We start from the raw sequence: 23245 nt of genomic DNA on the forward strand, positions 1-23245 counted from the left end.
AGACCCACCAGTCCAATCGTGTTGTTTCAAAGAGCTAACACCTTAGAGGAATTTGAAACCAATTGTATTAAAAAAAAAAAGTCAAATAATTAAGTGTAACTAGGCAGGTCAACAAAACATAAATGATACATGGCATATGAAACTGGTTGTATTATGTTAGGTGACCAAATGAATAGGTAAAAAATAACATTATTCCCTTAAAAGGCACGAAAAAAAACTTTATTGTTTGAAAAGGTAAAATCGAAATACATAATAGGACCATTGTTTTCCCTTGTATATAACCTAACATAAACAAATATGACCTGTGAAGTTGAAATCCACAAACTTTTAAATTTTAATCCCCTCAAATGTTAGTCAAGTTTAATATATGAAATTAAAAAAAAAATGGTTTGCTGGTGGACTAAAATTTTTTAAAAGAAATGTAGACGAAAGAAAAATATCATATACTTTAATATTATACGTACAAAGAACCGAAGAAGTACTTTTAATATTAAGCTTTTTTATTTAAAAATGATCTTCTAACGGAGTATAATTTATGAAAAACTCCAAATAAATACAGTAGTTAAAAATTAAAACCTGCTTCTTCGAAACTCATCTCCGTCGGCTCGTTCCCGCCGGCCGCCACGATCGCGTCTCCGCTTCTCCATCTTCGCATCTCGAATCGAACTCACTCTCACACTTGCTCGCCTGTACATCCCGTTGTCTCAATCTCCGAAATCCTGTATGGCAAGTCCGAACTCTCAATTTAATCTTCATTCTTTTACTTTCCCTTTCATCAGTTTTGGTACACCAAGCAAACCGTTTGATATTTAAGCTTCACTGCTCATATTTCTGTAGACTAAACTCAAAATTTGTAATGTCAAATGCCCAACTGGCAAGTCTGTTGGCTTGGAGATGATATCATATTAATGCATGAAAGCTGTTTGATGAAATGCCCATGACAATTATTATTATCCATTCGGGACTTCTTTTGATACTCTTTACTCTTTAAGCTCTTAGTTATAATTTAAATGCAAGAAAGCTGTTTGATAGTCTCCAACTCTTGTAGGTGATCCACGACAATATGATCAGAGTATTCACCAGTCCTATGAAATCAAGTTTCAGAAATCTTTTTCATCCCAGAAGAAGAACATACTGCTCGATTGAAACAAAGAAAGACATATTATTCGACCCCACAAAACAAATATGCAAAATCATGATGTCATGTCCAAAGCTAGGAGTTGCAACTGCACTTGACCAAAGTGGTATAAGGCCATCACCTGAAGTAGTAGAACAAGTCCTCAAAAGATTCACAAATGCAGGCATGTTGGTGTATCAATTCTTTGATTGGGCAGGTAAGCAACGTAACTATGAACATTCTATAAAAGCTTATCATGCCATGATTGAATCTTTAGCCAAAATCAGACAATATGAAATCATGTGGGATCTTATAAACACCATGAGAACCAAAAACCTGCTCAACATCGAGACTTTTTGCATAATTATGAGAAAGTATGCAAGAGCACAAAAAGTCGAAGAGGCAATCTACACCTTCAATATCATGGAAAAATACAACACCCCTCCAAATTTATCAGCTTTTAATGGTTTATTAAGCGCATTATGTAAATCAAGAAACGTAAGAAAAGCCCAAGAGATTTTTGACACAATGAAAGAAAGATTTAAACCTGATCAGAAAACTTACAGTATATTAATCGAAGGGTGGGGAAAGGATCCCAATTTGCCTAAAGCAAGAGAGATTTATAAAGAAATGGAAAATGACGGATGTACCCCTGATATTGTCACATACGGGATCATGGTTGATATTTTGTGTAAAACAGGTAGGGTAGATGAAGCTATCGATATAATAAAAGACATGGAATATAACGGTTGTGGGCCCACATCCTTCATATACAGTATTTTAATTCACACATACGGGATTGAAAACCGAATCGAAGATGCTGTTGATACGTTTCTTGAAATGGAAAGAAACGGTGTCCGTGCTGACGTGGCAGTTTACAACGCGTTGATTAGCGCATTTTGTAAAGTAAACAAGGTTAAAAACGCGTATAGGGTTTTAAACGAAATGGAATGCAAAAAGGTGAATCCAAATTCAAGAACTTGTAACATTCTTTTGAATCATTTGATAGATAGAAAAGAAAGTAATGAGGCGTTTAAGGTTTTCAAAAGGATGATCAAGATTTGTGAACCTGATGCGGATACGTATACGATGATGATTAAGATGTTTTGTGAAACGGGTGATATTGAAATGGGACAAAAAGTTTGGAAGTATATGAAAGGGAAGCAATTTGTTCCTAGTTTGCATACTTTTTCTGTTATGATTAACGGGTTGTGTGAAAATGAAGATGCTTCTGAAGCTTGTGTGTTAATGGAGGAAATGATTGAGAAAGGAATTAGGCCACCGAGGTTGACTTTTGGGAGGTTGAGAAAATTGCTTTTGGATCAAAAGCGTGATGATGTGTTTGAGTTTTTACAACAGAAATTGAACTTATTGGTAAAAGAGCCATTATGCGATTGATTAGATGAATGCTTCCATTTTGTTATTCAATTTGGTGGGCCCCTCTCTTATGACAACAATCAGATGGGCCGTTGTGTATCTGATTTATATATCAGACTGATTTAGATGAATGCTTCCATTTATATATCAGATGGGCCGTTGTGTACCTGATTTATATATATGAGATGATGTTATGCAATTGATTAGATGAATGCTTCCATTTTGTCATTCAATTTGGTGGGCCCCTCTGTTATGACAACAATCAGATTGGCCGTTGTGTACCTGATTTATATATCAGATGATGTTTTTTTGGACAGCAACATAGTGTGGACCAACTCAAGGGATGCTGAATGTCACAATTTGTCTTTTTAGTTTTTAGGGATGCTGAATGTCACAATTTGATATTATATATATTAAATTTAATCAAATTTATATAAAAAATTAAATACTTTATTTCGTTTTAATACGAAAATCAGTTCAAAGTGATTGTATAATGAATAAATCATTTGGTTGTAATTATGAAATAATATGATTGATAAAGTTATAAAAATGTGTGTGATAAAATTTCAAAAAATTAATTAGTACTAGGGTTGCTTTAAAAAACTAATAAATATAAGGGGTAAGGGCCAAAACAAGAACAAGAACAAGTGAACATCATATTCATATGCAATTATGTGATTATCTTATCATAACATGTTGATTTTATTTTATTTTTTTTATTATTTTTATTTTTATTATTATTATTATTATTTTTGTGTGTGTGTGTGTTTTGTTATGGTGAACTTTATGTATGAGCAGATTCATTATTCATATGTAAATTCAATGTATTATTGTGTGAATTTTATGTATGATTATAGAGAAATCACATAATCATATATAAAGCTCACATGTGGATTCAATATATTAGTTTGTGAATCATATATATAATGACATGAAAAAGTGTTAGAATATTATAAAGCAAATGTTAAGACTGTATATACACACAAGCACATTAAATTATTAAAATTTTATATATTGATGGCGATGGGTATTTATTTACCAAAATTTTCTAGTTGCTATTTTAATGAAATTTGGAGTGGTACATGTGAATAGGGCAAAGATGTTTGGGTGAAATTAGGATTTTAATTTTCAACTATAAAAAATATACTTTTGTCCACCAATTGAGTCATTAGTTTTTGCATATCTTTCAAATAAAAAAAATCGTTTATCAATTTTGAAAAGAAACAAACATTCATTCAGAGGTGTACAAACATCCATTTTAAACCGGTTCTGGTTAAAAAAAATGCCTCCGTTTTATTGAAAATGAAATTTTGTAAAAAGATTTATTTATTTATTTATTTAAATTTAGCAACCAGGTCAGTTCGGATTTTTTAGAAAACCTGAAAAAATCGGTTTCAATTAAAAAAAAAACTATATCAAACGGATGGGTTAATTTTAATTGAACCAATTATAAAAAAACCAATTTAATTTCATTAGACCGTTTAGAAATGTAAAACCCTATACTCACTCTTTGTAAAATGTACAACCAAATTAGACATTAGCACCATTTAGAGATGTGACATGTAAAAGAAAAAGCAAAAAAGGCGTGAAGTCATCATTTTATTTTCGACCTCTATTTAAATGATTAGAGTTTCTTTATATTAAATGGTCTATCTATTTCAATTTCACAAGTTAAAAATAGGCAGAATACTAGAATGGCAATAAATTGTTAGAGTTTCATATTTGTTTCACATGGTATCTTAAATTTTATTTCAAACCTATTTAGAACCGACAAGAATCAATTCAACTCATCAACTTAACTCGAATCCAATCCAAAATTAACATGTTGGGTTGAGATTTTCAACTCATTTAGGTTAAATTGGTCAATCCGTCTAACCTGTTTAATTAAATAGGTTGGGTTGGATAAAAGTTATCAAATCGGTTTCAACCCACCAACTCATTTAACTTTAATATATATTTAATTTAATAACTACTTAAATATTATCATGTATTAATCTAAATATTAATGTATAAATTACAATGTTATATTGTTATTATTATTTTTTAAAGACAATCCTAATTCTTATCTTTTTTCTTTGGCCAACAATACTAATCAATCTTCAAAAGTATTTCGAAATTAAATATCTTTAATGTTATTTGAACATTTTTTTGTATACGTGAATTTAGATTGCGCTTTTATTATACTTTCAATTTTTATTTAAGTTTGGAGCTATTTTAAACGGTAGAATCTTTAGTTAATTTATTTACTTTTTTTTATTTTAAAATTTATTAATCCAGGTTTAACCCATTTATTTAATAGGTTGGATTAAGAATTACATAAAAGGATCAACCTAATGGCAACCTATTATCTTAACGATTGGGTTCAACCTAATTAATAAATGGGTTGAATCTAAGCCAACTCAAATCGACCCATTACCAGCTCTAAACTTATCAATTTGTAGATTTGTTACATTGTTTTTGAACTTTTATATTCTTTTCCATGCTGGATATGTGATGTGAAACGTGATTAAAAGTTTTAAAAAGTTTAAGATACTATTTAATGAATTGGTTTTTAATAAGTCGGTTACATATTTATTAACAAATTTTTTTTTTTGAACGGCAAATAATTATTTTTTCTTCTCTTTCAGGAATTGAACTTGGAACCTCGTAGTTAATTGTCAGTTTAACACCTCCTTGTTATGTTCAATTTAACCGGCTACATGTTTGAAAATACATATTTCATACTAATAATGGAACAAAATTGAAAATTAAATAATTAAAGCTCTTGGAAAATGTTTAAAATACTTGGGGGCTATTTAATAGCCTTTTAATTTTTTAATTAAGAGGTTAAGATTTTAATTTTTCATGTTTGATAACTTTTTAATTTTTGTCTTTTAATTATTAACAACCTGTTAATTTTTAAGAAAAGAGTTGTATATGTGTATGTTTCAAAAATACCCTATTTTTTCAAGATACCATATGTCATTATTTTTTCTCTTAGTGTCTTCTCCAACCTCTTAAAAATTTGGATATTAAAAGTTTAAATCCTACCAAACAGTTGTGGAACTAGGAATTTCGATATGAAGGTATAAACATTGTCAATATATATTATATATAGTTATCCAATATCGGATATTAAAAAACATATTATAATCTCTTTAGTTGGGGGTATAATAAAATGAAAAATGTTTATAAATAATATTTTTTTATATATATAAAATAATTTTTTGGGGTACTGTAGTACCCTCAACACCACCTCTAACTCCGCCACTACTACCAAACAAACATTGAATAAAAGACATAACTTATTTACTATTTAATGCCATTGTCATTATAATATAAAGTTTGTTTTTAATCCAAGTCAAACCATATACGGAACAACATAAATGATTCATGTATATTGGTCCGTTAATATGTTTCAAGTAAATACGTAATTACATTTTCCATTCACACATATTTTAATGATATATGACTAGTTACGTTCATATATCTAATTATTCCTAAAATAGCACTCAAATTAAATGTTTATTTAAATAAAATATAATATCAGGTAAGAATAATACACTTTACATGAAAAAAAAAAATATAATATAAGGTAATAGTAAAGGTGAAAGTTTAAGAGGTCTTATAAACGAATTTACTAACTTGGTAAATCTAACACCTACAATAAAAAAAATTATATTTATTACGAGCAATAATAGAAAACAACCCTATTTATGAAAACATTTGATAGAATGTATGAATTCTTACTTCCTACTTTCTATAACCTACCAACCTAACCCACACCCATAATGACAAATTTTGCCATTTAAGTTGATGGAATTTATAGTTTCACCCCTCCAATTTTAGCGTCATTATAACGAAGTCACCCTCACAATATAAATTTTAGAAATATATCAACATGATATGTTGGAATTTACTAGTACTCCAGTATCATAAAATATATTGAAAAAAACTATAGCAAAGACATACTCAAAACAATAAACATGTTTTATTTTCAAGATAATAAAAAAATATAACACATAGTTATTTATCACTTATATAATGACAGTAAGTTGGTGTGAAAAAATATAACAAATATGTGTGAACAGTAACAAAAAAAAATGTAAAACATAAAACAAACAAATGAATCTTGAGGCATGCATGTGCCATGCAAATAAGAAAAACAAAGGGAGTAAGTCAGTGTGGACATTAGAACAAAAGGAATAACTTATAATACAAGTTTATGCACTAAGAGCAAATATCAACAATAAATCTTAAAAAACAAAGTGAGCAACATACTTATATAACTTATATAAGTTTATGCACTGAGAGCAAATATCAACAATAAATATTAAAAAACTAAGTAAGCAACATACTTATATGACCAAGTCTTACATGTCTAACCTAGCACTATCCCCCATTTCCTTTTAAGACAACCATCTCCTCTTCTTACCATCAACGACTTAATCCTCCTTATTGTTGTTGATACTAGTATTATTTGTATATGTTAATACTACATGAAGTGTCGTTTCCTCAATTTCTTATTGATCATTGTCACTCCCAACAAATTTTCTAATAGCCTCATTCGAGATACCGTCTAGCAAAGTTCTATTGCATGTCTTCCTCATCATTCTTATTTTTGCTACTTCCATCTTTTTCTCATGATCCTTTTTGCTCACGCAATATTTAGATCATACAACATGACATGTCTAATGCTACCCTATAAAATTTATCCTTCAATTTTAATGGTCTATCACACAAGACACCTGAGGTCATCCTCAATTTTAACTGGCCGCCTTATTACGATGGATGACATCTACCCCGACACCCCATTCTTTGTGAACCATAGACTCTAAATACTTAAATCTCTCATTTGGGTGAAGAGCTTGCTCACATACAGTTACATCCACTCCTTTATCCTTTCTATCCCCACTAAAATGGAACTAAAGGAACTCAGCTTAACAGTGTTGATTTGTAGCCTTTTATCTTCTAACTTTAACATCCATTTGGCTAGTAAGACACCTGGTCCAAGATCAGTAAAAAATATATGGAGAGAAGGGCGAACCCTGATGGAGCCCAATTTTTACTAGGAACAACTGTGTGCTCTGACAAGGGCCCGAACAAAGTCGTAATCTGACAATGCATATCATGTACAACCATGACATATCTATTAGGGAGCCCTCTAGCTTCTAAGGTCCTCAAAATTACCTCATGAGATACATAATTGTACGTCTTTTCTAGGTCGATGAACATTATATGGAGGTTTATGTTTCTATTCTTATATATTTCTCTACAAGTCACCTAAGGAGATGGATCGTTTCAATATTAAACTAAACTGCATTCTTAGTATTTTACTAAATGAACATTTAACTAATATTGAAAACCAAGTATGTGAATTCATCGTAACCAATGTATTTTATCTGCACATCTATAAGATTTATTCACAAACTTTGAAAGGCGAATGAAATAAATGATATCATTCTTGTTACAAGTATTAGATGGAAAATAATGTTGGTGATTTTATATCACTAATATTATTTAAGTGTAATGTGATTATTATTGATATGTAATGAGATTAATTTGTTGATCAATGTCACTTTGATAATTATTGAACAAATTAGGATGGTACGAAGTGCACATTTTTTAAAGTTTGTCTGTATTAAAAGTAGACTGCTATTTAAGGGCAAATCCCCTGAATTGACGGGGATCCGGGGGCAGCATCCCTGGGAGTGGGGTCCAAGGGGCAGAGCCCCTGGATGGGGTCGACATTTTAGACCGTATTTTATGTAAAGACATCCGGTTTTGTGATCCATATTTCAGACCCGGATTTAGACAGTTTTGGGACATAAAACTATCATTTGACAGTTTAAGACAAGTGGTTGGATTCTTGTTATATAATCAATTTCGAAAATTAGTTTTTGGTACACTTCTTCTTCTTCTTCATAACATCTTCTTTATTCTCCATTCTAGAAAACAATGAGTTTTATTCGATTAGAGATTCTCGAGTGTACACTCGAAATGCTTTAATCTGAAAGCGTTTCACAACTCTCATTGATCCAAGAAATTATATATCCCGATTTTCTAACAAATAACAAAGATGGTTTATATATTTATTTGAATTTATAAAGTTCTCCATGCTTTCCACATGAAACTCAAGAGATGTGTGTTAAGATGATACTTGATTGTTTTTATACAAAACTTCCAAAATCAATGCTAGATATAATACATTAAAAACGATGGTTATATTTTTGTATGCGACATAATAATACTATCAAATATGCATCTTTTTCCATATCAAATACAATTTAATTGCTAAAAAATACAAGCCATCTTAACAAATGAATGCAACTTATTTTGTTAACCATGATAAACTTTTCATTTATGTAAAATTTACTAAAACTTGATAGAAACCTATAAGTTTATTATGTTAAATAATTAAAAACAATATGCTACATAATTTACAACATCATTCAAAAATCTTAATTTCTTTTATATTGCTACGATTGCCATGCTTATGATCTTGAGAAAAAAAAATATTTATCAAAGAAAAGACCTAAAACTGACAAGAAAGAAACTTGGTTGCTCAAAATAATAACACTTGAAAAGTATAATGCTCAACTCATAAATCGCCATTTGCCTTAAAAGATCAACAAGTCAAAAAAGGAGAAAACATTTATTTGGGTGTGCTTCGACTACTCCGAAAAATTGTTCAAGAAGAAAACCCAGCATACACACCAACACCATCAGCTCAACCAGAAATTCCAAAAACACCACCTTCGTGCATGCTCATCTATGGCCTCTATATTACCATCTAACATCCTCATTGTTCCATCAACAACAGTAATTAGCTCAAAAAACTAAACGATTTCCAGTTTTCTTCTCATAAATCTATCGCAGATTCTGTTTATTTGCTGGGTTAATGGCAAATGCATCCTGGGGTTTCACTCCTACAGTTCCTCATCTTGATCGAACGAGGATATTTCCATCTATAACCATTTTTCGATCTGGGTTTCATTCCCCTGATCGAATTTCCAGGAGGGTATCCTGCGCCAGTACTGCTAATGGTGCTGAAAAGCTCTCCCCTTCTGAATCTCGCTCCCCTAGGTACTTCTTCTCTTATAATTGAATTATTTTTAGGTTATTCCATATTTATCAAATATCAATACCTCTTAATCCCTTATACTTGTACTTGTAAGTTTTGTAGGTATTTGTTTATTTGCTGTGTTGTTTGTTGTGTGTCTGTGTGTGTTGTTCATTCTGCAGGTTCCTCTTTTTCCATAGATTTTGAATGTCGAATCACTGAAGATACATGCTATTCTGTTCGTTGATAGGGGGATTCTATATATATGATGTGTAAAACAGCATAAGTACGTTTGTTCACCCTTTTATACACTAATCAGGGTTGCTGAAAGAATAGTCTTTTTTTTTTTCCACAAAAAAGAATAACATAAGTGTTTGGCGCTTGCTTTCACACCATGATTAATGTATAAAAGGGTGATCTTGGTGCATGAAAGGGGTTTGCAATAATTAAGGAGGAAAATCAGAGAGCTTTTTATCAGATCATTGCATCAAAATGTGCATTTTAGCATTTGATTGTGTAATACATGGGAATAAATGTCTAAGTTTCTTGCAAACTCTGTTTTGCCTTCCTTGTAAATCTTTATTATACTATATAAGAAGTTGATATCATTGATTTGTATTCAAGTAACTTTGATATATTTGGTCATTGAAAATATTATAAAAGGTAAGATTCTCTTATTCTTTTTTCAGGGTAGTTGGAAAGGGTTGTAAGTTAGTTGGATGTGGTTCTTCTGTACCTAATCTTCAAGTTTCTAATGATGATCTTTCTAAAATTGTTGACACAAATGATGAATGGATATCTGTTCGAACTGGAATCCGTAATCGCCGAGTTCTTACAGGTTGGTTATTTACAAATTTGTCCTCATTTGTTTTTTCAAGTTTCCCATGAAGTTGATGTTAATCTCAATTGTTCATAAACAGGAAAAGATAGAATGACAGGATTGGCTATTGAGGCAGCTAAGAAAGCCCTAGAAATGGCAGATGTTGATCCTGATGATGTGGATTTAGTCCTGTTATGCACATCAACCCCTGATGATCTTTTTGGTAGTGCACCTCAGGTCTTGCTTCATCAAACTTTAATCTCAAAAAAGTAGGAAAAAAAAAAAAAATGAATCTTAGGTGTTTTTGTGTAGAGAATTTCATGATTCATTGTTTTTCATGTGTCAGATACAAGCAGGACTTGGGTGTAAGGGGAATCCATTGGCTTTTGATCTTACAGCTGCTTGTAGTGGATTTATATTGGGTCTAGTTTCAGCTTCTTGTTATATCCGAGGTTATTTTCCATTCTTTTTTTTTTTTTTAATTAAATTAAATATACTTCAATGTTTTCATAATTTTTATAAGATTTTAAATGTAGGTGGTGGATTTAGAAATGTGCTTGTGATTGGAGCAGATGCTTTGTCTCGTTATGTTGATTGGACAGATAGAGGGACTTGTATTTTATTTGGTGATGCTGCTGGTGCTGTATTACTTCAGGTTATATTATATCATGTGAAAGTAAATTTACTTTTTTTTTTTTAAAATTTTATTTTAAAATATTGTTATGTGAGATTAATTGTTGCAACTTTTGCAGGCGTGTGAAAGTGAGGAAGATGGGATGTTTGGTTTTGATTTGCACAGTGATGGTGAAGGCAACAGGTTCTTCCTCCATGAAAATTTTCATGATTGAATATATTTATTATAACAATAGTTCAAACCAAAATTACCTATTTGCCCATTGTCAATTGTTGGTGAAGAAATAAAACATATTGTTTTTTTTTTTTTTCAGACATTTAAATGCAAGCATCAAAGAGAATGAAACAGAGGATTTATTTGGTACAAATGGCTCAATCCCAGGATTTCCTCCAAAGAGTTCGTCTTATTCACATGTTCAAATGAATGGTAAAGAGGTGTTTAAGTTTGCGTGTCGGGTGGTCCCACAATCAATCGAGTTGGCTCTACAAAATTCCGGGTTGACTCGGTCTAGCATTGATTGGTTATTGCTCCATCAGGTATAAATAAACCGTCTGAATGAGACTAAATGACCATTTTGCCCTTACATTCCCAAAAAAGAATTCACGATATTCATCACTTTTGATGCGAGGGGAAAAAAAATAGGTAGGTTGTTTTTTCTCAACCCATTAAGTCAAAAGGAAACAACCATGTATAGTTGTTGAGATTAAGTGCTTAACCCATTAAGCTCATTATTTATTTATCCCCCCCCCCCCCCCCCAAAAAAGATGGAAAGGGACTTGCCCTTCTCATGGGACTGGGATTGTAATTTTGGGGATTGGCTTTGAAATTTAAAAATTTGTTGTGAATGTAAAAGACGTAAATGCCCTCATCATTAATTATGCAGGCGAACCAGAGAATCCTTGATGGGGTTGCAACGCGTTTAGAAATCCCGACGGAACGAGTGATATCGAACTTGGCAAACTACGGAAACACGAGCGCGGCCTCGATTCCGTTGGCGTTAGATGAAGCGGTGCGGAGCGGGAAAATCAAATCCGGGGAAACAATTGCTACTGCAGGATTTGGGGCTGGTCTTACATGGGGTTCTGCTATTATTAGATGGAACTAAAACTCACATATTCAACTTATAACAACATTTTATATGCTTCACTTGTTATAATGTGTCTTTTTTTTTTTTTTTAATTTTTTTTTTCAGTTTATTCTTTTTTGGGTTTGAATTTTCTATTGTAGTTATGTTGTTTAATGGTGAAGAAGAGTTGAGGGGTTTTTAAACATAATATACTTTGAGGTTCCATTCCGTGTCATATTTCATTCATTCCAAAGATGAGCATAGTCTAAAATATTGTATCCATTATAATAATAATAAATCAAAAGTAAAAACAGTTGAAAATAATATGCATGAAATTCAAGTCTTGTTAAAATGAGCATACTCTTAGTCTTTTACCATGATCCATATTAAAAAAAAAAAGAGAGCATAAAGTCTAGTATAAATTGGTCTAACATATTATATCTATCATATCATCATCTTTTACTTCAAAGGATACAACCAAAACAAAAACATGTTTTCAGATTAATGCCTTCGACCTTTGGATTCACTTTTTGAAGCCATAACCCCTGAAATCTGGTTTACCTCGTACAATATCGCAGCCGAGAACAAAAAGCTGTGTAAAGATAAAAAAAAATTCATATCAATTTCAACAAATAATTTGTATTTGATTTATTACTTGTTACTGATAAGAGGATTAATATCTTTATAAAAATTAAAAAAATAAGTAAGATAAGCTACCAAGTTGTTATACAAACTCGATGCACAGTGCCAGCAGCAACAAGAGCAACAGCTTCAGCTAGAATAACTGCACATAAAAAAAAAAAAATCATGAAGTTTTATTTACCCATAGTAATAACATAATTACATTTCTTTACCATTAATAGCAATGTGCTTTATTTTTTATCAGTAAAAAGATGAAAGTACATTGCTGATCAACTCACCTGCACCCCATCCAGTTTTGACCCCAGAAGTTTCTTGGAAATTTCCAATGAACTGTAAAAAGGGGAAAGACAAAGTTAAGTACTTTATCATCATCAATTATGTGGTAAGAATTTATATTCACATTTGTGAGTATGTTTTGGAAGCAAAATAAGTAATGTAAGCAAGTTAAAGTGCAAGTTTTGATTAATTATGTAATATCAAAGTTGGACACTCATAACACGAAAGAGAGTAAAGGGACCAAAATTGCCAAGTGGATAAAATGCAGGCAATGTTTGAAGGGATTTATGAAAGAATATGACTAAAGAGAATGCTAAAAGAGTTGAAAATTTGAAATATTGGGTAAATGAATCTATAGTGTGACTATTGGCTTCTATCAGGATAGCTAAAAACACCATTCATCATGTCAAACAAGATTAACAAACAATTTATTATTTCATTATCAAAAAGAGATCACAAAACCAGCTACATGAGCAATTGAGCATGAAGACTATTGTTGCACAAATCCAATGAAAGGCAATGGTTATGTCACCATATTCATTTAGGTGTTTGAAACCAAACAAAAACAAAAATCAAATCCACGATTTCGCCCTTATCAAAGAGCTCCAACATATGAATTAGTGCATGGATGCATCATTGCAAATTACAAAAGATTTTCAAATGCATAAAAGTGTTGACAGATAAGACTGAACTCACAGTTAGTAAGAAAAGAAACACAAGTGAACTGGTGAATCCTCCAAGTATGGTGAACAGTTCTGATGATGCTAACTTCCCTCTATACATTTCTTGCAGTGAGAGAGTAACAACAAAGAGAAGAAGAGAATAGAGCATTGAATTCCCAGCTTCGGCCATTGGCTTCAAAGCATTAAAACAACAAAAAACAAATATCATTAGAACCTGTTTGTCCCAAATCACAGTTGTTATAAATTATAAAACAATAATTATTACAAAATCGGAAGCTACTTCAAACATACAGCACCAAGGAGCAGTTTCAAGAGCTCAATTTCACTTTTCAAGGACAAAACTAGTATCGTCATTTAGATCAAGAAGACTATTAACCAAACATTTGTTGGAGATGAAGCATAATATTCAGCATGACAGATCAGTGTGTTCGCGAACTTAGCTAAACTATCCATAAATAAATTTCCACCTACTTTTCAAACGTAACAAGTGCAGCTCGCAATCGCATATGTTTTTTGCAGGAACGAAGACCAAACAACCAAAGTCTTCGGTATATCAACAACCACAACACAATAATCCAAACTAAAACTGTAATGCTTGATGATAGCTTGTCGAATTATAAGATCAACAAGATATTAGGTTTTTAGTGAATCAAACAAGAGACAAAAGGAAGGATCCGGAGCAAACCTTTTGAAAATGATGAATCCGACGCTGATTTATGTCCCGGTGACCACCGTCGTTTGGTGAACGACAACAATGGGGAAGGTTTAAAGGGGGGCCTAAATGGGCTACAGATCAGTTGGCTATTAGCTTGTTAAGGGCCACACAATCCAAAATAAATGGGCCGTTGATCCGAAAATAATATTTGTATTTTCTAAATATATCAATTAGTTCATATACTGATTCTTTTTTTTTTTTTTTTTTTTTTCAATGATTAAACTTATTCAATGTTTTTAGAGGAATATTTAAAGATAATAATTGTAAACTTATTCATATACTGATTTTTTTTCAATGATTTTCTAAATATTTCAATTAGCTTTTTAAGGGCCACACAAGGGTATCCAAAATAAATGGGCCGTTGATCCGTCAATAATATTTGTATTTTCTAAATATTTCAATTAGGTTCATATACTGATTTTTTTTTTTTCAATGATTAAACTTATTCAAAGTTTTTAGAGGAATATTTAAAGATTGAGATATTTCAATGTGTTTGGCTCGCAGATTTTTAATGATTCACAAGGATCATCCACTCACATTTAGGAGCTATCCAAAAACACCAAACATGACTTTAATTACTTAATTTTTTTTTTTTTAGAATTAGTATTTTACCGACAGGAATGCAACAGTACTGAATTTAAATAGAGATAAAAATGGTATGATATCAATTTTTTCCCTCTAAATCGTATAGTATATCAACTATAGTTGGTACTATAGTATACGTCAAATTCTATTATTTTTTTTGTAAGATTTACAGATAAGAGATATCACATCTGGTAATTTTAACGATTAGTAAAGAAACTAGTTATGCAATTATGTTAATTGTTAAAAATATCTAATAAAGTACCATTAAAGCAACGTTTCAATTTTGTAATTTAATGCGGTAGTAAATATTAACTAATGCTCCTAAATATAATTGATAATTGCAATATCCAATATCTATTTTTAAAAATCATGAGATTTGTTTTATAAGATAGTAAAGATATATATATATATATATATACTATCTTATAAAACAAATCTCATTATTTTTAAAAATAGATTGAATAAAATAATAATATTTTTTTAAGACGTCTAAATCATTAACCTAATTCTACAACTAATCACTAATAAAATAATATTAAGAATTAAACAAACTCCTAAAAATCTTCTCTTCCAAGGTTTTGACCAAATCTTTTTTCATCCAAATAAATACTCAACATCCTATAATTTGGTCATTTCATTAGTTTTTTTTATTTTTAATATGACATTTTTCCTAAAACAAACTAATGATTGAATTGAAAATAATCATTCTCCATCGAAAAGAAATTCATTGTCGAAACAAATTATTTGTCGTCCGCCGCTTTGCGCGGGTAAAACGGCTAGCATATATATATATATATATATATATATATATATATATATATATATATATATATATATATATATATATATATATATATATATATATATATATATATATATATATACTATCTTATAAAACAAATCCCACTATTTCAAAAAATAGATTGAATAAAATAATAATATTTTTTTAAGACGTCCAAATCATTAAGCTAATTGTACAACTAATCATTAATAAAATAATATTAAAAATTAAACAAACTCCTAAAAATCTTCTCTTCCAAGGTTTTGACCATATCTTTTTTCATCCAAATAAATACTCAACATCCTATAATTTGGTCATTTCATTAGTTTTTCTTTATTTTTAATATGACATTTTTGCTAAAACAAACTAATGATTGAATTGAAAATAATCATTCTCCATCGAAAAGAAATTCATTGTCGAAACAAACTATTTGTCGACCGCCGCTTTGCGCGGGTAAACGGCTAGTGTATATATATATATATATATATATATATATATATATATATATATATATATATATATATATATATATATATAGGGTGAGATCGGTTGAGAACTCAAAGTTTTTCGAAAACCCGATAACTAAATGTGGAACGCTATATCAAAATTATCTTATTAAGGACATGATCGTCATCTTACCAATCTCATTTGATGTTTAATTTTTTATGTTATTGAAAATATTAATAAAGAGATCTAAAAATTAAAATAATAAATCAAATATTTTGATTTTTTTTTTAAATAAAAATTTTCGATTTTATAAAAAATGCAGATTTTTTAATTTTATTTAGAAATCATGAATTTTTAAAAATATTGAAAAAAAGTGTTTTTATAAGACAACTGCGTTTTCTATAAAACCAGTAAAATTTAAAAAAATTAGTAAATTAGAAAAAAAAACTGGAATATTTAAGAAAAAAACTGTAAATTTTTAGCCAAAAAAAATCAACGTTTTAGGTGTATATATATATATATATATATATATATATATATATATATATATATATATATATATATATATATATATATATATATATATTTCTTATACTATAATATTTATAAGTAATTCATAAAAAAAACTTCATTTTTATTTACTAATATATAAACACGGTAGTATAAATATTTTATTCGATACATAATAAATATAAAAAATAAAAAAATACTACAAAATTTCAAAGTGGTTTCAAGTATTCTTGTTAAGATTTCCATATTTTCTTTAATTTATCACTTTCACCTCTTTAATATTTTCCACAAATTTTTCTAAATCTACAAAAAAAAAAAAAAAAAGTTGATTAATACAAGAACACTCACAAAAAATAAATATGTATATATCATATAAGATTCATATGTGATTGTATCTTTTAAGATTCTTATGTGAAATTCACAAAATAATAATAATAATAATAATAATAATAATAATAATAATAATAATAATAATAATAATAAATAACAAAGAACACTCACACAAAATGCATGTGTGCATATAGACGAAATTCATATGCGATTTGCTCGTGGTTTACATGTGAATCACATGTAATACATATGTATCTCACTTGTGATTTATATGTGAATAAGATGTAATTCATATATGATTCACTTGTGATTGAAATGTGAATCCTATGTAATTTACATGTGAATCACATGTAATTCATATGCGATTAGTTTGTGATTTAAATGTGAATCACATGTAATTCACTTGTGATTTAAGTGTAAATCACATGTAATTCATATATGATTTAAATGTGAATCACATGTAATTCATATGCGATTCGTTTGTGACATGTAAATTACATGTAATTCTGTAATATCCCAAAAAAATGACCCAAAATTTTTTTGTTGAATAATTACTAAAAACACCATAATAAAATCATAAGGTAAACTCGTACGTCAATATCTCACAACAATAGTAAGGGTTATAAGTAAACTGAATCAAGAATGTATTAGTCACATCTATGAGAAACAAAACAACTCCCAGGACAATGATGTTGTGGTGTGTGTGTGCGATGCCATCAACTCGAGCTCTTTCCCTTGCTTGCGGAAGTACCTGAAACCAAAACTGAAACTGTAAGCATGAAGCTTAGCGAGCTCCCCCAAACTACCACATACCATATAATACATATAATCACATACTGGGCCTTGCCCACTGCATCGGACCGAAGTCCGGAAACTGCATCGGACCAAAGTCCGGAACTAACCAAGGCCTTGCCCTCTGCATCGGATCGGGATCCGGAACTACTGAGGCCTTGCCTCCTGCATCGGACCAAAGTCCGGAACTACTGCATCGGACCGAAGTCCGGAACTGACTGCATCGGACAGAAGTCCGGAACATACTGAACATAGCATCACATAAGCATATCAATTAACATGAGTACATACATAGCATACTACATCGGGATGTAACCCGGAACACATAACACCAAACACTGTCTGAGCCACGAAGGCATCAAACATACTAAAATTTGCATCGAACCGAAGTCCGGATACTACTGCTAGCTAAACGGGCCGGCATTGTGGCCTTAGACCCGTTCCTACTGAAAGGAAACTCACCTCGTGATCTGGTTGCTGAGTGTGTGGCTCCGGGAACTATCTGCTGCTGCTCCGGTATCTCCCCGGCTACAAATCCACAATTACACTCAATTAAATTATTAATAACTGTATTGGGGTAAATGACTATTTTACCCCTGGCTAAAGTCAACTCTCCTGGTCAAAGTCAACTTTACAGTTGACCTGACTCACCGAGTTGGGCCGCCAACTCGCCGAGTCCCTACTCTCATTTCTCCCCCTACTCGCTGCTACTCGTCGAGTATGGCATCAACTCGACAAGTTCCCTTTCGAATCTAAAACCTCAGGCAATCTGCATCAGACTCGCCGAGCCGTATGAACAACTCGACGAGTTGTTCTTCGAGCTAAGAAGATTGCCTTGGACTCGCCGAGTCCCTCCATTACTGAGTCTAACCACAACTCACTGAGTCCACTCCAACACTCACTGGTCTCACTCGGCATCACTCAAAAAGGGAAAAATCGGGGACTCGTGGCTCGACTCGCCGAGTCGCTTGCATGCAGCAACTCAAAACTTGTTCTGCTTGAATCCAGTGCATAAAACTTATAGATCTGGACTCCCTTAACTCGATTAGCACGTAAAGATTCTATCTTTACGTGCCCATATGCATTCATGAAGATAAAATGGCTCAAAAAGCATAATAAAGGCTAGATCTAGGGTTTCCATGCAAAATATCTTCATAAAGGCAATAGATCTGGGCTCTGAAACTTCTCAATGAATAGATCTAAGGATATCTCGACTTAATAGGGCATCCATACAATCATAAGGCTTGGGAAAAGCATCAACTAGATCTAGAAGAGTTCTAATGGAGGTTTAAAGCATAAAACAAGAGGGAATCCGAAGAATACCTCAAATAACTCTGATTTGCCCTTGGATCTTTGCACTACTCCTCTTCTCCTTGCTCCTTTCTTCTTCTCTTTCTTCAAGCCTTCACAAATCAACACAAGAACACTTGGATCACTCAAGGATGGATTAGGGTTTTCTCACAGCGTTATGAGGGTGAAGGAGGCGAGAATGGGGGCTATAAGGTGGATTAAATAGTGAGCAACCCGGAGATTTAGGGTTTCAACCTGGCAGGCCGACTCGTCGAGTCCCGAATATGGACTCGCCGAGTCGCCGATCTATACGCTGATCAACAACGCGACCCTACTCGACGAGTCGGGACATAGACTCGCCGAGTTCCTCCATGGACTTCAAAAATAAATACTAAAAACCACATACCAGGGACGGGTCGTTACAATTCTCCCCCACTTGACTCAGACTTCGTCCTCGAAGTCTGCTGCTGCATCTGCAAATAACCCAGGATAATGTTCTCTCATTTCATCTTCAGCCTCCCACGTCCACTCAGACCCCTTCCGGTGCTCCCACTGCACCTTCACTAGCTGAATTACCTTGTTCCTCAAGGTCTTTGCTTTCCGGTCCAGAATCGCGACCGGCCTCTCAATATAATTCAAGCTGCTATCCACCTGGATATCCTCTAAAGGAACAACTGCTGACTCGTCCACCAAACACTTCCTTAACTGAGACACATGGAAAGTGTCGTGGATCTGGCTAAGCTCTGCCGGAAGATCTAACCGATAAGCAACCCGACCCACCCGGGCCGAAACCCTGAAAGGACCAATAAACCTGGGACCCAACTTGCCCCTCTTCCGGAACCTGATAACACCCTTCCAAGGTGAGACCTTCAGAAAAACCATGTCACCCACCCAATACTCGAAGTCTGAACGCCTCCTATCGGCGTAACTCTTCTGCCGACTCTGCAGTCTACTACGGACCTGCTGGATCAACTCGGTCGTCTTGAGCACCACCTCTGTGCTCCCAATGACTCGCTGACCCACCTCGCCCCAACAAATCGGGGTCCTGCACTTCCTCCCATAAAGCATCTCAAAGGGAGGTCGATCGATGCTCGCATGATAACTGTTGTTATATGAAAATTCCGCTAACGGAAGATATGTATCCCAATTGCCACCAAAATCCAAAACGCATGCCCTAAGCATGTCTTCGAGAGTCTGAATCGTCCTCTCACTCTGCCCGTCCGTCTGAGGGTGGAAAGCAGTGCTGAAGTGGAGACGAGTACCCATCTCGTCATGGAACCGCTTCCAGAATCGGGAGGTAAAACGGACATCTCGGTCTGACACCACCGATACCGGCACTCCATGGCGTGCCACAATCTCACGCACATAGATATCGACTAACTTTTCTGCTGATATACTCTCCTGGATTGGGATAAAATGGGCACTCTTCATCAACCGATCCACTACTACCCATATCGAATCCACTCCTCGTGCGGTCCTGGGAAGCTTGGTGATAAAATCCATAGTGACATCCTCCCATTTCCACACGGGAATGTCTAACGGCTGCATCTTGCCGTGAGGCCTCTGATGTTCTGCCTTGACCTTCCTGCAGGTTAGACACCTCTCCACATACCAAGCAACATCCCGCTTCATGCAGGGCCACCAATAATCGGGTCGAAGATCTCTATACATCTTCGTTGCCCCTGGATGGATAGAAAATCGAGACTTATGAGCCTCGTCTATCAACACCTGTCATACTCCGCCTCTGTACGGTACCCACACTCTCCCATGAAGGGTCAACAACCCCCGACTATCATAATTGAACGCAGCTACTCGACCTACAATCCTCTTACATTTTTGCTTCTCTTCCTTGAGGCCCTCAACCTGAGCCTCCCTGATCCGTTCCAACAACGGAGTAATCACAGTCATTCTCAGACACAAATCTCTGATAGGGGCTGCTGTCACCTTCCGACTCAAGGCATCAGCCACTACGTTGGCCTTCCCTGGGTGATAAAGGATTTCACAATCATAATCCTTCAGCACATCCAACCATCTCCTCTGCCTCATGTTTAGACTCGGTTGATCCATAAGGTATCTCAAGCTCTTGTGATCCGTGTAGATGGTACAACGGACCCCATAAAGATAATGTCTCCAAATCTTGAGGGTAAACACCACTGTCCCCAGCTCCAAGTCGTGCGTAGGATAGTTAGCCTCATGAGGCTTCAACTGTCTCGAGGCGTAGGCTATCACATGCCCCCGCTGCATCAACACTGCTCCCATACCTGTGATTGAGGCATCACAGTAGACTACAAAATCCTCTATCCCCTCGGGCAGGGAAAGAATCGGAGCCTCGCATAACCTTTGCCTGAGGGTCTCGAATGCCGTCTGCTGCTCAGGCCCCCAACGAAACACTACCGACTTCCTAGTTAGTCGGGTGAGCGGTACTGCAATCTTGGAGAAATCCTGAATGAACCTCCGGTAATACCCTGCCATCCCCAGGAAACTCCGAATCTCGGTTGGAGACCTCGGGACTTCCCACTGCATCACGGCCTCTATCTTGGCCGGATCTACCAATATACCCTTCTGGTTGATGAGGTGGCCAAGGAACTGCACCTCACGCAACCGAAACTCACACTTGGAGAACTTCGCGAAAAGCCTCTCCCTTCTCAACACTTCTAGCACCTCCCTCAGGTGCTCCTCATGCTGCTCCTGAGTCTTGGAGTACACCAAGATATCATCTATGAATACTATCACAGACCGATCCAGCATCGGTCTGCATACGCGATTCATGAGGTCCATGAATGCGGCTGGAGCATTAGTGAGCCCAAAAGGCATCACTTCAAACTCATAATGACCATATCGGGTCCTGAAAGCAGTCTTCTGCACATCTTCGCCTCTAACTCGCATCTGGTGATATCCGGAGCGTAAATCGATCTTGGAGAACCAAGACGCTCCCTGAAGCTGATCAAACAAATCATCTATCCTTGGGAGAGGGTAACGGTTCTTCACCGTTACCTTATTCAGCTCCCGGTAGTCGATGCACATACGGTGCGACCCATCCTTCTTCTTCACAAATAAGATCGGCGCCCCCAGGGTGAACTACTCGGCCGAATAAAACCCTTGTCCAGCAACTCCTGCAGCTGCGTAGACAACTCCTGCATCTCAGGGGAGATAACCGATACGGTGCCTTGGCTATCGTAGCCGCACCAGGAATTAGGTCAATCCCAAACTCGACCTGTCTCTTGGGAGGTATTCCAAGTAAATCCTCCGGGAATACATCCGGAAAGTCTCGCACTACCAGAACATCGTCCACTGTCAACTTACCCTCCTCCCGAGCATCCATAACGTAGGCTACATAGCATGCGCAACCCTGCTGAAAATAGCGTCTCGCCCTCGCGGATGAACAAAGAACTGGTCCACGTTGTGGCCTCTCGCTCTGAATCACTAACTCCCCACCACTCGGAGTGCGATTCCTCACTAGCGGTAACTCGCAATCAATCACGGCCCCGTTGGGACTCAACCAATCCATGCCCACTATAACCTTATTTCCTCACAGGGGAATAGGGACCAAATCCACCAAAAACTGCTCGTCAAACAACTGAAGAGAACATCCTCGATGTACTCTGGCAACCCTCACGGTCCTATCATCTGCTATCTCAACCTCTAGTGGACAATCCAGCTCCCCAGGAGCTCTACTAAATCTCTTGCTAAGCGCTAGCGATACAAATGATCGGGTAGCCCCCGAATCAAATAATACTGTAGCAGAGATGCCGTTCACAGAGAACGACCCTATACAAAACATATAACCATAAGCAATACTCAATAATAATAACAATAATGTAGAGATGAAGGGAAAAATACATACCCGTCACCACATCAGGAGTAGCTCGCGCCTCCTCTGCTGTCATCTGAAAAGCTCGGCTCCTAGCCACTGGTGTCTCTGCTCGGCCCTGACGGCCATCTGTAATCCTCAAAGTAGTAGGGGCAGGTGCAACCACCTTCCCTGCTGCAGCTAAACTTGGACACTGGGACTTTTTATGTCCCCTTTGATTGCACTGAAAGCAAATCAAATCTGATGCTGCAACAGCAGTAGCAAGGGCCGTACAATCCCTGCTCAAATACCCAGTCCGACCGCACTTGTAGCAGCCGGAACTCCCTG

General features: G+C 34.5%; 3 protein-coding genes across 5 annotated transcripts; 2 read left to right on the forward strand and 1 right to left on the reverse strand.

The window, feature by feature from the left end:
* Window positions 1-538: 538 nt before the first annotated feature.
* Window positions 539-2947, forward strand: APPR6 (Tetratricopeptide repeat (TPR)-like superfamily protein). Of its 2 annotated transcripts, none has more exons than XM_078959554.1 (2): window positions 539-726; window positions 1049-2947. In XM_078959554.1, the coding sequence occupies exons 1-2, from the start codon at window positions 724-726 to the stop codon at window positions 2513-2515; spliced, it is 1470 nt and encodes a 489-aa protein (XP_078815680.1). In that variant the 5' UTR covers window positions 539-723; the 3' UTR covers window positions 2516-2947. The 2 variants fall into 2 exon arrangements, with proteins under 2 accessions (XP_078815680.1, XP_078815681.1); XM_078959555.1 differs by having other exon boundaries at window positions 539-721.
* Window positions 2948-9102: 6155 nt separating this feature from the next.
* Window positions 9103-12264, forward strand: LOC145000351 (beta-ketoacyl-[acyl-carrier-protein] synthase III A, chloroplastic-like). The gene is made up of 8 exons (XM_078959556.1): window positions 9103-9559; window positions 10226-10374; window positions 10457-10593; window positions 10703-10808; window positions 10893-11011; window positions 11109-11173; window positions 11304-11526; window positions 11874-12264. Exons 1-8 carry the CDS (start codon window positions 9375-9377, stop codon window positions 12093-12095), a joined length of 1206 nt encoding a protein of 401 aa, XP_078815682.1. The 5' UTR covers window positions 9103-9374; the 3' UTR covers window positions 12096-12264.
* On the reverse strand, window positions 12153-14439 carry LOC145000352 (keratinocyte-associated-like protein). Of its 2 annotated transcripts, none has more exons than XM_078959558.1 (5): window positions 14343-14439; window positions 13671-13829; window positions 12977-13028; window positions 12774-12840; window positions 12153-12648 (listed from the first exon to the last, which is right to left on the reverse strand). In XM_078959558.1, exons 2-5 carry the CDS (start codon window positions 13824-13826, stop codon window positions 12558-12560), a joined length of 366 nt encoding a protein of 121 aa, XP_078815684.1. In that variant the 5' UTR covers window positions 13827-13829; window positions 14343-14439; the 3' UTR covers window positions 12153-12557. The 2 variants fall into 2 exon arrangements, with proteins under 2 accessions (XP_078815684.1, XP_078815685.1); XM_078959559.1 differs by lacking the exon at window positions 14343-14439 and adding an exon at window positions 14129-14324.
* Between the last annotated feature and the right edge of the window lie 8806 nt (window positions 14440-23245).

This window comes from Lactuca saligna, chromosome 6 (genome assembly GCF_052625555.1).
Source record: "Lactuca saligna cultivar CGN05327 chromosome 6, ASM5262555v1, whole genome shotgun sequence".
Taxonomy (NCBI): domain Eukaryota; kingdom Viridiplantae; phylum Streptophyta; class Magnoliopsida; order Asterales; family Asteraceae; genus Lactuca; species Lactuca saligna.